Below are 11,567 nucleotides of genomic sequence, written 5' to 3' on the forward strand. Positions count from 1 at the left end.
TTTCATATTCTTTAGGTAAATACCCAGTAGTGGGATTACTGGATCATAGGGTAGTTCTAGTCTTAATTTTTTGAAGAACCTCCATACAGTTTTGCACAGCTTACTGTTCAGGAAGGTGCTGCTTTGGGGCGCCTGGGTGGCTCAGTCATTAAGCATCTGCCTTCGGCTCAGGTCATAATCCCAGGGTCCTGGGATCGAGCCCCGCATCAGGCTCCCTACTCAGTGGGGAGCCTGCTTCTTCCTCTCCCACTCCCCCTGCTTGTGTTCCCTCTCTTGCTATGTCTCTCTCTCTGTCAAATAAATAAATATTTTTTAAAAAATAATAAAATGAAGTGTTTTTTTATAGGCAGCATGTAGTTTGGTCTTGCTTTTCTACCCATACTTGTATTCTTTGCTTTTTAAATGGAGTACTTAGATTATTTACATTTCATGTGATTGTTGATTTGGCTAGGTTTAAGTCTATAATCTTGCCAGTTGTTTCCTATTTGTCCCATCTGTTGTTTCCTTTTTCTTCTTTTTCTGCCTTCCTTTGGACAATCAAGTACAGTGGTCCCCCCTTATTTGTGACTTTGCTTTCCACAGTTTCAGCTACCTGCAATCAACCATGGTCTGGAAGCAGATGATCCTCCTTCTGACATATCATTAGAAGGTCAATGGTAGCCTAATGCTACATCACAATGCCTACATTATTCACCTCCCTTCATCTTGACATGTAGACATTTTATCATTTCACATTATCACAAGAAGAAAGGTGAGTACAGGACAATAAGGTATTTTGAGAGGAAGTGAGGTTGCAATCCACATAAATTTATTACTGTATATTGTTATAATTTTTCTATTAGTTTTTATTAATCTCTTACTGTGTCTAATTTTAAGTTAAATTTTATCACGGGTATGTATGTGTAGGGAAAAAACATAGTATATATAGTGTTCAGTACTCTTTGGGGTTTCAGGTATCCAGTGGGGGTCTTGGAATGTATCCCCCACAGATAAGGGGGGAATACTGTTTTGTTTTGTTTTGTTTTGTTTAAGTAAGCTTTACGCCCATCATGGGGCTTGAACTCACGATCCCAAGATCAAGAGTCACATGTTCTACCAACTGAGCCAGCCAGGCACCCTGAGACTATTGTATTTTCATCTCCTTCATTGGCTTATTGGCTATACCCTCTTGTTTTGATATTTTAATGATTACTTTAGGGCTTGTATATCTTTAACTTATCACAGTCTACCTTCAAGTAATATTAAACCACTTTACATATAGTATAAGAACCTTAAAATAGTATACTTACATTTCTCCCTTCCTAGCCTTCATGTTATGGTTATCATTCCTTTTTACTTTATAAATCCCACAATATACTTTTGCTATTTTTATTTAAGCAGTTGTCTTTAAAGAATTTGAATAATAATAAGAATTAGGTAAGTACCCAGGTAGGTACCATTTCCAGTGGTCTTCATTCTGTTGTATAGACCCAGATTTTCATCTGGTATCATTTTCCATCTGCCTGAAAGACATCCTTCAACAATTCTCATAGTGAAGATTTGCTGATGATTAATTCTTTCAGCTTTTATATGTCTAAAACATTTCAATTTTACCTTTGTTTTTTTTTTAAGATTTTATTTATTTATTTGAAAGAGGATGAGAGAGAGAGCAAGCACATGAGAGGGGGGAGGGTCAGAGGGAGAAGCAGACTCCCCGCTGAGCAGGGAGCCTGATGTGGGACTCGATACCTGAGCCGAAGGCAGTCGCTTAACCAACTGAGCCACTCAGGCGTCCCTGCCTGTGTTATTGAAAGATATTTTTGCAGGGTATAGAATTCTAGGTTGACAAGTTTTTTTCCCCCTTTCCTAGTACTTTAAAGATGTTACTCCACTGTCTTTTATTGCTTGCATTGCTTCCAACAACGGATCTGATGTCCTTATCTTTGTCCCCTCTGTATGTAACAAGTCTCTTTTCTCTGACTGCTTTTTCTATGTCACTGGTTTTGAGCTATTCAATTATGGATGCGTTGGTGAGTCTTCATATTTCTTATGTTTAGGGTACATTGAGCTTCTTAGAACTGTGTGTTTATTTTCAGTAAGTTCAGAAAGTTTTATACCATTATATCTTTGAATACTTTTTCTGTCCCCCATGTCTCTCCTTCAGCAATTCTAATTGCCCATATGTTGGGCTGCTTGAAGTTGTCTCACCACTGATAGCCGCCCATTGAGCCTCTTCTTTAATTCTTTTTCTGTGTTTCATTTGAGATAGTTTCTTTTGCTATGCCTTTAAATTCACTAATCTTCTGTCATGTCTGCTCTGCCATTAATCCCATCCAGTAGGGTCTTCATCTCAGACATTGCCTTTTTAATCTTTAGAAACTTGATTTAAGTGGGGTTTTTTTAATCTTCCATATGTCTTCTTAACTTTTTGTGAAAATATGTGTAACATACAATAATTTACCATTTTAACCATTTTAAAGTGTACAATTCAGTGGCATTAAGTACATTCATAATATTGTGCAACCATCACCACTAGCCATCTCCAGAACTTCCCCATCTTCCCAAACAGAAACTCTGTACTCGTTAAACACTGACTCTTCATTCTCTTCCCACTGCATCCCCTGGTGACCACTATTCTACTTTCTATCTCTGAATTTGACTACTTTAGTGGAATCATACAATATCTGTCCCTTTGTGTCTGGCTTATTTTACTTAGCATGTCTTCAGGGTTCATCTACATTGTAACATGTATCAGAATTTCACTCCATTTTAAGGCTTAGTAATATTCCATTTTATGTATATACCACACTTTGTTTATCAATTTGTCCACCAGTGGACATTTGGGTTCTTCCATCTTTTGGCTATTGTGGATAATGGTGCTATGAACATTGGTATACAAATATCTGTTCAAATCCCTACTTTCCAATTCTTTGGGGATATATACCTAGGAGTAGAATTGCTGGATCATGTGATAATTCTATGTTAAATTTTTTGAGGAACCACCATACTGTTTTCTACAGTGGCCACATCATTTTACATTCTCATTATGAAAATTCCAATTTCTCCACATCCTCGCCAACACTTATTTTTCTGTTTTTTTTTATAATACCCATCCTTGTGGGTGTACAGTGATGTCTCAGGTTTTTGATTTGTATTTATCTAATGATAAGCGATATTGCCCATCTTTTCATGTGCTTATTGGCCATTTGTATGTCTTTGGAGAAATGTCTATTCATGTCCTTTGCCCATTTTTTTAGTTTAGTTAAAGAAGTTCTTTAAATATTCTGGATATTAATCCCTTGTTAGATATATGATTTTCAAAATATTTTCTCCCATACTCTGGGTTCTCTGTCCCTTCTGTTGATAATGTCCTTTGATGCACAAAAGTTCGATTTTAATGAAGTCCATTTTATCTTTGTTGCCTATGCTTTTGGTGTGACATCTGAGAAATCATTTCCAAATCCAATGTCATGAAGCTTTTCCCCTATGTTTCCTTTTAAGAGCTTCATAGTTTTAGGTCTTACAGATGAGTCTGTGATCTATTTTGAGTTTAATTTCTGTATATGGCATAAGGTAAGGGTCCAACTTTATTCTTTTGCATGTAGATACCCACTTTTCCCAACACCATTTGTTGAAAATACTGTCCCTTCCCAATTGAATGGTTGGCACCTTTGTCAAAAATCCTTTGACCATAGGGGCCCCTGGGCAGCTCAGTTGGTTAAGCGTCCAACTCTTGATCTCAGCTCAGGTCTTGATCTCAGGGTCATTTGTGTGTGTGAGAGTATATTTAACTTTTTTATTTTATTTTATTTTATTTTTTAAAGATTTTATTTATTTATTTGACAAAGAGAGAGGGACAGCAAGAGAGGGAACACAAGCAGGGGGAGCAGGAGAGGGAGAAGCAGGCTCCCTGCTGAGCAGGGAGCCCGATGCTCGATCCCAGGACCCTGGGATCATGACCTGAGCCGAAGGCAGATGCTTAACCAACTGAGCCACCCAGGCGCCCCTATTTAACTTTTTAAATGTATGAAATACAGCTATAACTTAATCCTTAATCTGCTCATTTTGACATCTGTTTCTGTTGTGGATTGGTTTTGATTGCTTGTTTTCCTCAATATGGATCATGTTGCCTGCCACTTCATAGGCCTGCTAATCTTTTTTTTTTTTTTTAAAGATTTTTATTTATTTGTTTGACAGAGAGAGACACAGCGAGAGAGGGAACACAAGCAGGGGGAGTGGGAGAGGGAGAAGCAGGCTTCCTGCCGAGCAGAGAGCCCGATGCGGGGCTCGATCCCAGGACCCTGGAACCATGACCTGAGCTGAAGGCAGACGCTTAACAACTGAGCCATCCAGGCGCCCCGGCCTGCTAATCTTTGATTGGATGCCAGAGACTGTGATTTTTTACCTTGTTAGGTGCTGGATATTTTTGTAATCCTACACATATTCTTGAGCTTTGTTCTGTGACAGTTAAGTTACTGGACATTGTGGGCAGATATCCATTTCACCCCCGATGCTTGTTCCAAGCAAGTCATGGCTTTGTGCTCCCCCTTGCCAATAACTCATTCAAGAATGGACATGTTACCCAGTTCTGGCCAATTAGATACAGGATCTAGAAAGTCTAGAGTAGTTTCTGTGAAAGGTTTTTTCCATTTTAAGGGAGCCATGGGAAGACACAATCAGCCTTCTTTTGAGTTGCCACTTCCTAAAGTGACTCTTGGAGCTAGTGCCACCATCTTGGCACCAAGCTGAGGATGGAACCAACAGGAAGGACAGCAGATCAGAGAGGAAGGTCTAAGTCCTTAAAGCTGCTGAATCAAACAGCCCCAAAGCCCATCTCACCTCTGGATGTTCACGTAAGGAAAAAAAGAGAGTTTAAGTCAATTAAAGTTAGAGTTTCTTTTAGATGCAACCAGAAGCATTGTTGCTGAGCCAGCCACCTGGCAGGCTGGAGGTGTAAATGGAGGTAGGGCGCCTTGCAGGGAATTTCTCCCTCTGATAAGGAATTCCAAGTTCTCCTTTAGACGAGAAACAGGCTGAGAAGTGCAGAAAGCCATGCCCAAGGCCACACAGTGGGGAATCAAGAACACGCAGGCCTACCAGCCTTCCAGTTGGTGCCTGCTCCACCACAGCCCCGTGCCCTTGAGATCCTGAGTCAGCATTGATGGGGGGGCCGATGGGGTGGGGGCATCAAAGTTCACCGGCCCAAGTCAATGTTCAGTTCTGCTGAGCAAGGGCAAACAGATACCAGAGACTTCCTTGAATTTCTGTGCTGAAATCATGTCCTTGGAGGAAAAAAATCAAAGTCCCCCAAACTGTAATCAGGGCAGTTACAGGTAACAACTAATTACTATAGTTTCGGGACAGATTTTTCTGATTGTAAGAATTGTCCAAAGTTCCTCCCCAGGCCAACAGAACAGGGCGGACTCCTGAGAGCAGAGGTGAGCAAAGCCCTGGGGTCAGAGGCTCGTGTTGCTCTCCACCCCAGAACAGGAAACCCCTCCTCGCTCCTTCCTCTCCTCTTAGAGCAGGTTTAAGGTAGGCAGCCATCTCTCTGGAGGAGGGACCAGGAATGGGCACAGACACTCCCTGGAAAAAGCCTACACTGGCCGCACACGTTCCTATTCCTAGAGATAATCTTCCCCTTGCCCACCTGGAAGACCCTCCTAAACCTTGAGTGTGTAAAGTACTCACTGATTCCACAAAGAGTTTCTGAACCCCACATGTGCCAGGGGCTATCTAGGTGAGGGGTATTCAGCAGTGAATAAAAGTCCCCACAAGGGGAGGAAAAAAAGCAGGTATGTAAGGGAATAAATGAATGTAATGTCAGGTGGTTGTGAGTGCTCTGACAAAATTCAAACCACAGAAAGGGAGGGAGAGCGACAGGGCAATTTATTTATTTTAGAAAGAGAAAGAGCAAACATGAGGGGAGGGGCAGAGGGAGAAGGAGAGAGAGAGAGGCTCTCCAGCAGTGTCCCCATTCTGAGTGCGAAGCCTGTCGCGGGGCTCTGTCTCATGATCCTGAGGTCACGACCCTGAGCGGAAATCACGAGCCAGGCACTTAACCGACTGAGTTACCCCAGGCATCCCAACAGGGCAGTTTTGAGAAGGGGTCATCAGGGAGGGCTTCCCGAAGAGGTGAAATTGTAACAGAGGAGCTGAGAAACCTTAAGGAATAGAAGAGCCAGTCTTGCACACTTGTATCTGGAAAAGAAAGTTCCAGGAACAGGGCAGGGCAAGCAAGTTTCTGAGCCAGGTTTGAAGACTAGCAGGAGGTGGTGTCGCAGAAAAGTGATCTGGAGGAGGTGAGCCAGAAGAGATGAAGTTAGACAGGTGACAAGAGGTCAGATCATGAGGCTTTTGCAGGTCGTGAGGAGCACGTTGGTTTTTCCTCTTGCATGTGATTGGAGCCTTTGGAGGGTTTGGAGCAGAGGAAGGACATGGCCTGACTCGGGTCTAGAGAGCCACTCTGGCTGCTGTGTCCATGTAAGCCCCTGGCACACAGTAGGTGGTGACTAAATGTCAGTGGTTAGTATCACTGCTTTTGGCCTCACCATTGGGCTCTTGAGGTCACTGAGGGCAGAGATCAGAATAGTCCTCTTGTACCCCCAGTGCCCATTATGGAGTGGTTGCTAAAATATGTGGATAAACAAATGAGTGACTCAGGATATGAATGAGGGAGCAAGCAGAAGTGGGTTCTGAGGACAAGACTCCTGCCCCAGATGGGTGGCTGGGACACAGGGTTGGCATGGCCCCTTGCTGAGATCAGTCACAGAGTGAAAGAAGCGTGCCACTGGCCATGCAGCAGAAAGATCAGGTAAATGCCCATTTTGGTAAGCACCATTGTCTAGGGCCTAAGGATGTGCAGGATGTGACTGGGCCCAAATTGGGCCTGCAAGAGCCAAAGTGCACCTGCCAACCACCAGGTGCAGGGCAGGCAAATGACTTGGGGCACCAGTTTCCAGGATCACCAGAATGCTTAGAGGCTCACTCTGATACCCTTGGGAGCATCACAAACAGGTGTCTGACACAAAAGAGAAACCCAGAGGAGGTAGCCCAGCCAGGCAGTAGTATCCAAAATTTGGGTTCGAGGCTGTACTTGGGAGGTGGCAGAGATTGTTGCAGGCAAGGGCAATCGTGGAGGGCTTCCTGGAAGAGCTGCAGCCTGGGGTCAAACTGAAGATACTAGAGAGCTGGAGTTGCAGACACTCCCCTCCCCTTGCCTCCAGCTGCCCTGTGAGCTCTCCTCCTCTGAACCACCTCTGATATCCCTTCCCACCATCCATGGGCTAACGCCTTGGCTTTGCATTCAGAGTTTGAATTTCCAGAAAATGGCCTTACCCTACCCATCCAGCGTTGTCTCTTCCAAGCAGCCACACCCAAGGTACCTGCTGTGGTACCTGAACACATCAGGCATCTCCTATCCCCGTGCCTTTGGTCATGCCATTGGCTCCCTCAGGAATTCCCTATCCAGCCCCACTTTACCTAAACTGCTACCTTTGCCTGAAGGCCCAGCTCCTGTGTCCCAACGTCAGGGGAGTCTCCACCCTCCGATCCCCCATCACACACATTTGGGGTAAGCTGTATGCCAAACTGGACTTTATCCAGATGTGTCAGAGTATTGTCCCGGGCCCTGGCCAAGCAAAGAACAAAGCATAGTTCCTGCCCAAAGATTTTCAGCTGGGCAGTGAGGGCTCAGCTCGCGTGTCCAGTGTCAGGGGAGGCTCCTGTCTCTCTGTCTCTTTGGGGTGATGGTCCTGTACCAGTCAGGCTTCTCGTCCTGGCGTCGTTGTTGGTAGTGGCCCTTTCACTCCCAGATAAGCTCCAGCTGCACAACACATCACATGGCGACCCGTCAGTGTCGCTGTTCTCCTGCCCCATCAGAGGAGGAAGAAGAGAGGAAAACAAGACCATTTCAGAGAGTTACAGTGATGTGGAGAAAATCACTAAGGGGTGGGAAGAAGGAATGGAAGGAGGTAGAGAATGACTTCAGACAGGCAAGGCGGGGACGGCCTCCGGATAAGTAGCGTTTGACTGAGGCCTGAAAGAATGGAGGGAGCCAGAGAGGAGAATATCTGTAGGAAGAAAATTCCGGAGAAAGAGAGACAAGCGCAAAACCCGAGGCCGGAATGTGCTCCATAAGGAGCAGCAGAGAGGCGAGTGCAGGGGTGTGTGAAGAGGAGATCAATGGGAGATGTCGGCAGGAGCCAGACAGAGCTGGGCTTTGTCAACCCTGTTAAGGAATTAGGACTTTTTTTTTTTCTGCCAATGGAGGATTCTGGAGGGGGGAGTAACATGATCCGAGTTATTTTTACCCCAGACTGAAAGGTTTTTATTTTTTAACCATGCAGATAGAAGACAAAAGTGCCATGAATCCTCTTCTGATTGGACAAAGCCATCCCACGAACATTTCTCTGTTTAGAAGCAGAGACACCAGTTACAGCAATGCCCATTACATCATGGCGGCCAGGGCACAGAGTCATCAGGACCTGACAGATTTCTTTCTGGAAAGAAACATGTTAACAGAATATGGTAACAGTTCCCAGTTTTAAGTCCTACAGAACCACCTTATTCATACTACTTCTGAGTACTGGGCTGTATTAACAGGCCACAACAGCTTGATCACCACCACAAATAGCCACCTAAGTCTCCAAATGGCACGGCATGGATAAATTACATGGGCATTCTTGTAAATGTTCTCAACTAAAAGCAATAAACAGTCCTGGACAGCTCAATGTCTCCCCTGGGCAGAAACGGGGAAGGAGATGCATAGGGTCTTACTTAAAAACAGTGAAATGAAAAATAGCATTCACTTTCCACATTCACAGGTCACACCTAGACCAAGAGAACCTCTCAAGTTTCAGTGGTCGGTTAATAATTCTCATTTAAAAAACATTTTGGTGAATCAGAAAAGTTTAGAAGAACCAGCGAACTCTGCTCCCTGCACCCCATGGTCTCTCAGCCACCTGAACCTTCCCAGCTGCCTCTGCTTCCATTGCATTCCCCTGCGGAGAGCATCTGCCACCATGTTTTGTGTCAAGGACTCCCCACGTCCTGGGACGCAAAAGACAAGGCCTTCCACTGGAAGGAGGACTTCGGGAGGCAGCTAAACTCTTCCACCTACACAATCCCACAGTGGGGGTTGGACCTGGTGGGAGGAGAAGAAAGGAGTTGGTCTAAAAGAACACAGCACAGAACTAGCCCCGCCCGAGGGGGTTGGTGCTTGCTAAAGGGGACGGGGCACGGGAAAGAGGCTGCATAGACCCAGGGCTGCAGTCTACCGCAGGACCCTCCTTCTCTAGAGCCGGTCAAAGAGGGGCAAATTCAATAAGAAAGACGGCCTCCTTAGCTGTTTTAAAACTTTGCTTCTTCAATTATTTGTTTCTGAGTTGTCATTTTAAAGAAAATGAAAAGAAAGATGTGCGATCTGGGCAGGCCCCATGACTAGAAACACCCCTCCTGTACCTGCAGCCTGGCAGCCTAAAAACAGGCAGAGACTGGGGGTGGCGGTGGGGGGCTAGATTCCATGTGAGCTCAGTGACTGGAGCTTAGAAGGTAGGCTTCCGGGAGGGCCCCCCATCATGGCCCCCGCCTGAAGCACATGCCCAGATATGCCAGCATGCCAGAGTTCCTAGGGAGTTGGGGGCTTTCTTGTGCCTTGGCAGGTGGTTGTTGAGGTCCTTACAGATCTGGGAGCAGGCAACAATGTTGGTGGCAGCCCCGGCAGAACTCAGAAAGGGGGACTGGCACCGTACCACAGATCTTGAGAAGCAGATAGCAGGCTATGAGGAAGTACGAACACGGGGGTAGGAAGAGCAGTGTGATTATAAAGAATGCCTGGCCCACTGCTCGAGGCCCTTGACCTCAGCCACGCCCAGTAGTTGTCTACTGGCTGTGTGACCATTCTACCAGCTGCCCAAGAGCCAGGAGCCTGGGGTAGCTGGGCCTGTGGTCCTGCAGTCCGGAGGATGGAGTGTCCAAGGCCGGCTGACAGCACCAAACGCATCTACTTCTTCTTGGGTGATGAGACTCAGTTTGCCACAACCAATATTCCGGACTCATAAATATGAAGCCCAACATGTTGTGGCCTTGAAGTAGTAGGCCTCAAAGAGGCACTGGTCCTTCTAGCAATGACTTGCAGGTGCCCAGGTGGGAAGGGGGTGCCTGGCTAGCTCAGTCAGTAGAGTTTGAGACTCTTGATCTCAGAATCATGAGTTCAAGCCCGATAGGCATAGAGCTTACTTCAAAAAAAAAAAAAAAAAAAAGGGTGGGAAGGAAGGCCATGATCAGAGGTAGGCCCCGACCACGAAGATGATGGCAGTACCTACCCATAGTACTGGGTGCTTGGGTAGACACTGTGGCATGTGATGCATGAAGGCCACGTGGAAACAGAAGAGTTTGGCCATGGAGGCCACAATCCTGGATCAGAGTCCACTGAATCTTCAGAGGGGCCAGGGTGCATGAAAGTGCAAGCAGACGGCAGGGTTATGTCATTGGCCTAAGCACAGGTAGAAGGGAGTCTTATGTAGGGGCCAGGTCCTAGCGAGGGACTTAGCCAAACTGGAACTTGTAGAGTGTAGGAGAGGCCTCTGTGGGCCACCTTGCCAGGCCTCTCCTGGCTCTGTGGGGTCTATCCCCTAGCAGGTGGTACTGCAGGGGTTTGGGTCACAGGTCCTCTTTAATAATCTGGGCAACCTTGTCAGCCTCTGGGAGGCTGTGCTGAGAGAACCAGGTGAAGAAGCTGCCGACAGTGTCCCCGTGTACCAGAACTGGGGGTTCCCAGCCCCGGTGCCATCGGATTCGAGTTGCAACTGACACCACCGGTCCTAACGATCTGCACTCATACTCCTTCATGAGCACCTTGTTCCGGAAGTAGAGGTTGTTCCCAAAGCGGAACTTGAACTTGCATTGGGCCCTGGCGTTCCTGAGCTCCTTCACCTCCAAATGCATCAGGTGGCAGAGCATGTCTTCATCACGAGTTATGATCATGGGTGACAGCTGCGGGTGGTTCAGAAAGGCGGTGACCCAGAAGCCAGGAATATTCTGGACGACGAAACTCCTACGGGCCAGATGCAGACGGCGGATGCGCCCAAACCTGCGCTGCAGCCGCAGGTAGGCCCTGTCTGCCTGGGCACTCCCAGCCTCCAGCGGGTCCACGGCTGGCCCATCCAGGTTTAGGGGCCCCGGGCCCTGGTGCGCCGCCGCTCCCACCTCCAGCTAGCTCTTCCTCCTCCCACACACACCCCCAGCTCCCCCTCCCCCAACTCCTCCCCGAGCTGCGGCTTCTCCACCCCTCCTCCGCCTCTTCCATGAAGATGGCGCCCTGCCCAGTCGTCACTTCCTCGGCCTTCCCGCCACCTCCCGCCCGCGCCTCCCGCCCCCTGGCGCTGCAGGTCTCTGGGGCCCCGGCCCGGGCCATACCTCTGCCCGGAGTCCCGGAACAGGCGGGGCGGTCCCGGGGCCGGGGGGCGCCCGCGTGCCGCGCCTTCGCGGACCCCAGCTGCGAGGTCGGGCGGCGGGCGCGTGGCGGCTTCAGCCTCCGCCCCCCGCCCGGCCCCTCGGCCGCGATCACCTGCGGGAGCCTCTGGCCT

The 11,567-nt window shown here is 47.4% G+C and overlaps 1 protein-coding gene across 1 annotated transcript; it reads right to left on the minus strand.

The window, feature by feature from the left end:
* Positions 1 to 10,227: 10,227 nt before the first annotated feature.
* Positions 10,228 to 11,178, minus strand: LOC114220841 (putative testis-specific Y-encoded-like protein 3). The gene has a single exon (XM_028118952.2). The coding sequence runs from the start codon at positions 10,963 to 10,965 to the stop codon at positions 10,642 to 10,644; it is 324 nt and encodes a 107-aa protein (XP_027974753.1). The 5' UTR covers positions 10,966 to 11,178; the 3' UTR covers positions 10,228 to 10,641.
* Positions 11,179 to 11,567: the final 389 nt, after the last annotated feature.

Source organism: Eumetopias jubatus, unplaced genomic scaffold (genome assembly GCF_037043125.1).
Source record: "Eumetopias jubatus isolate StellerSeaLion01/CBP00866 unplaced genomic scaffold, mEumJub1_p1.0 scaffold_9, whole genome shotgun sequence".
Taxonomy (NCBI): domain Eukaryota; kingdom Metazoa; phylum Chordata; class Mammalia; order Carnivora; family Otariidae; genus Eumetopias; species Eumetopias jubatus.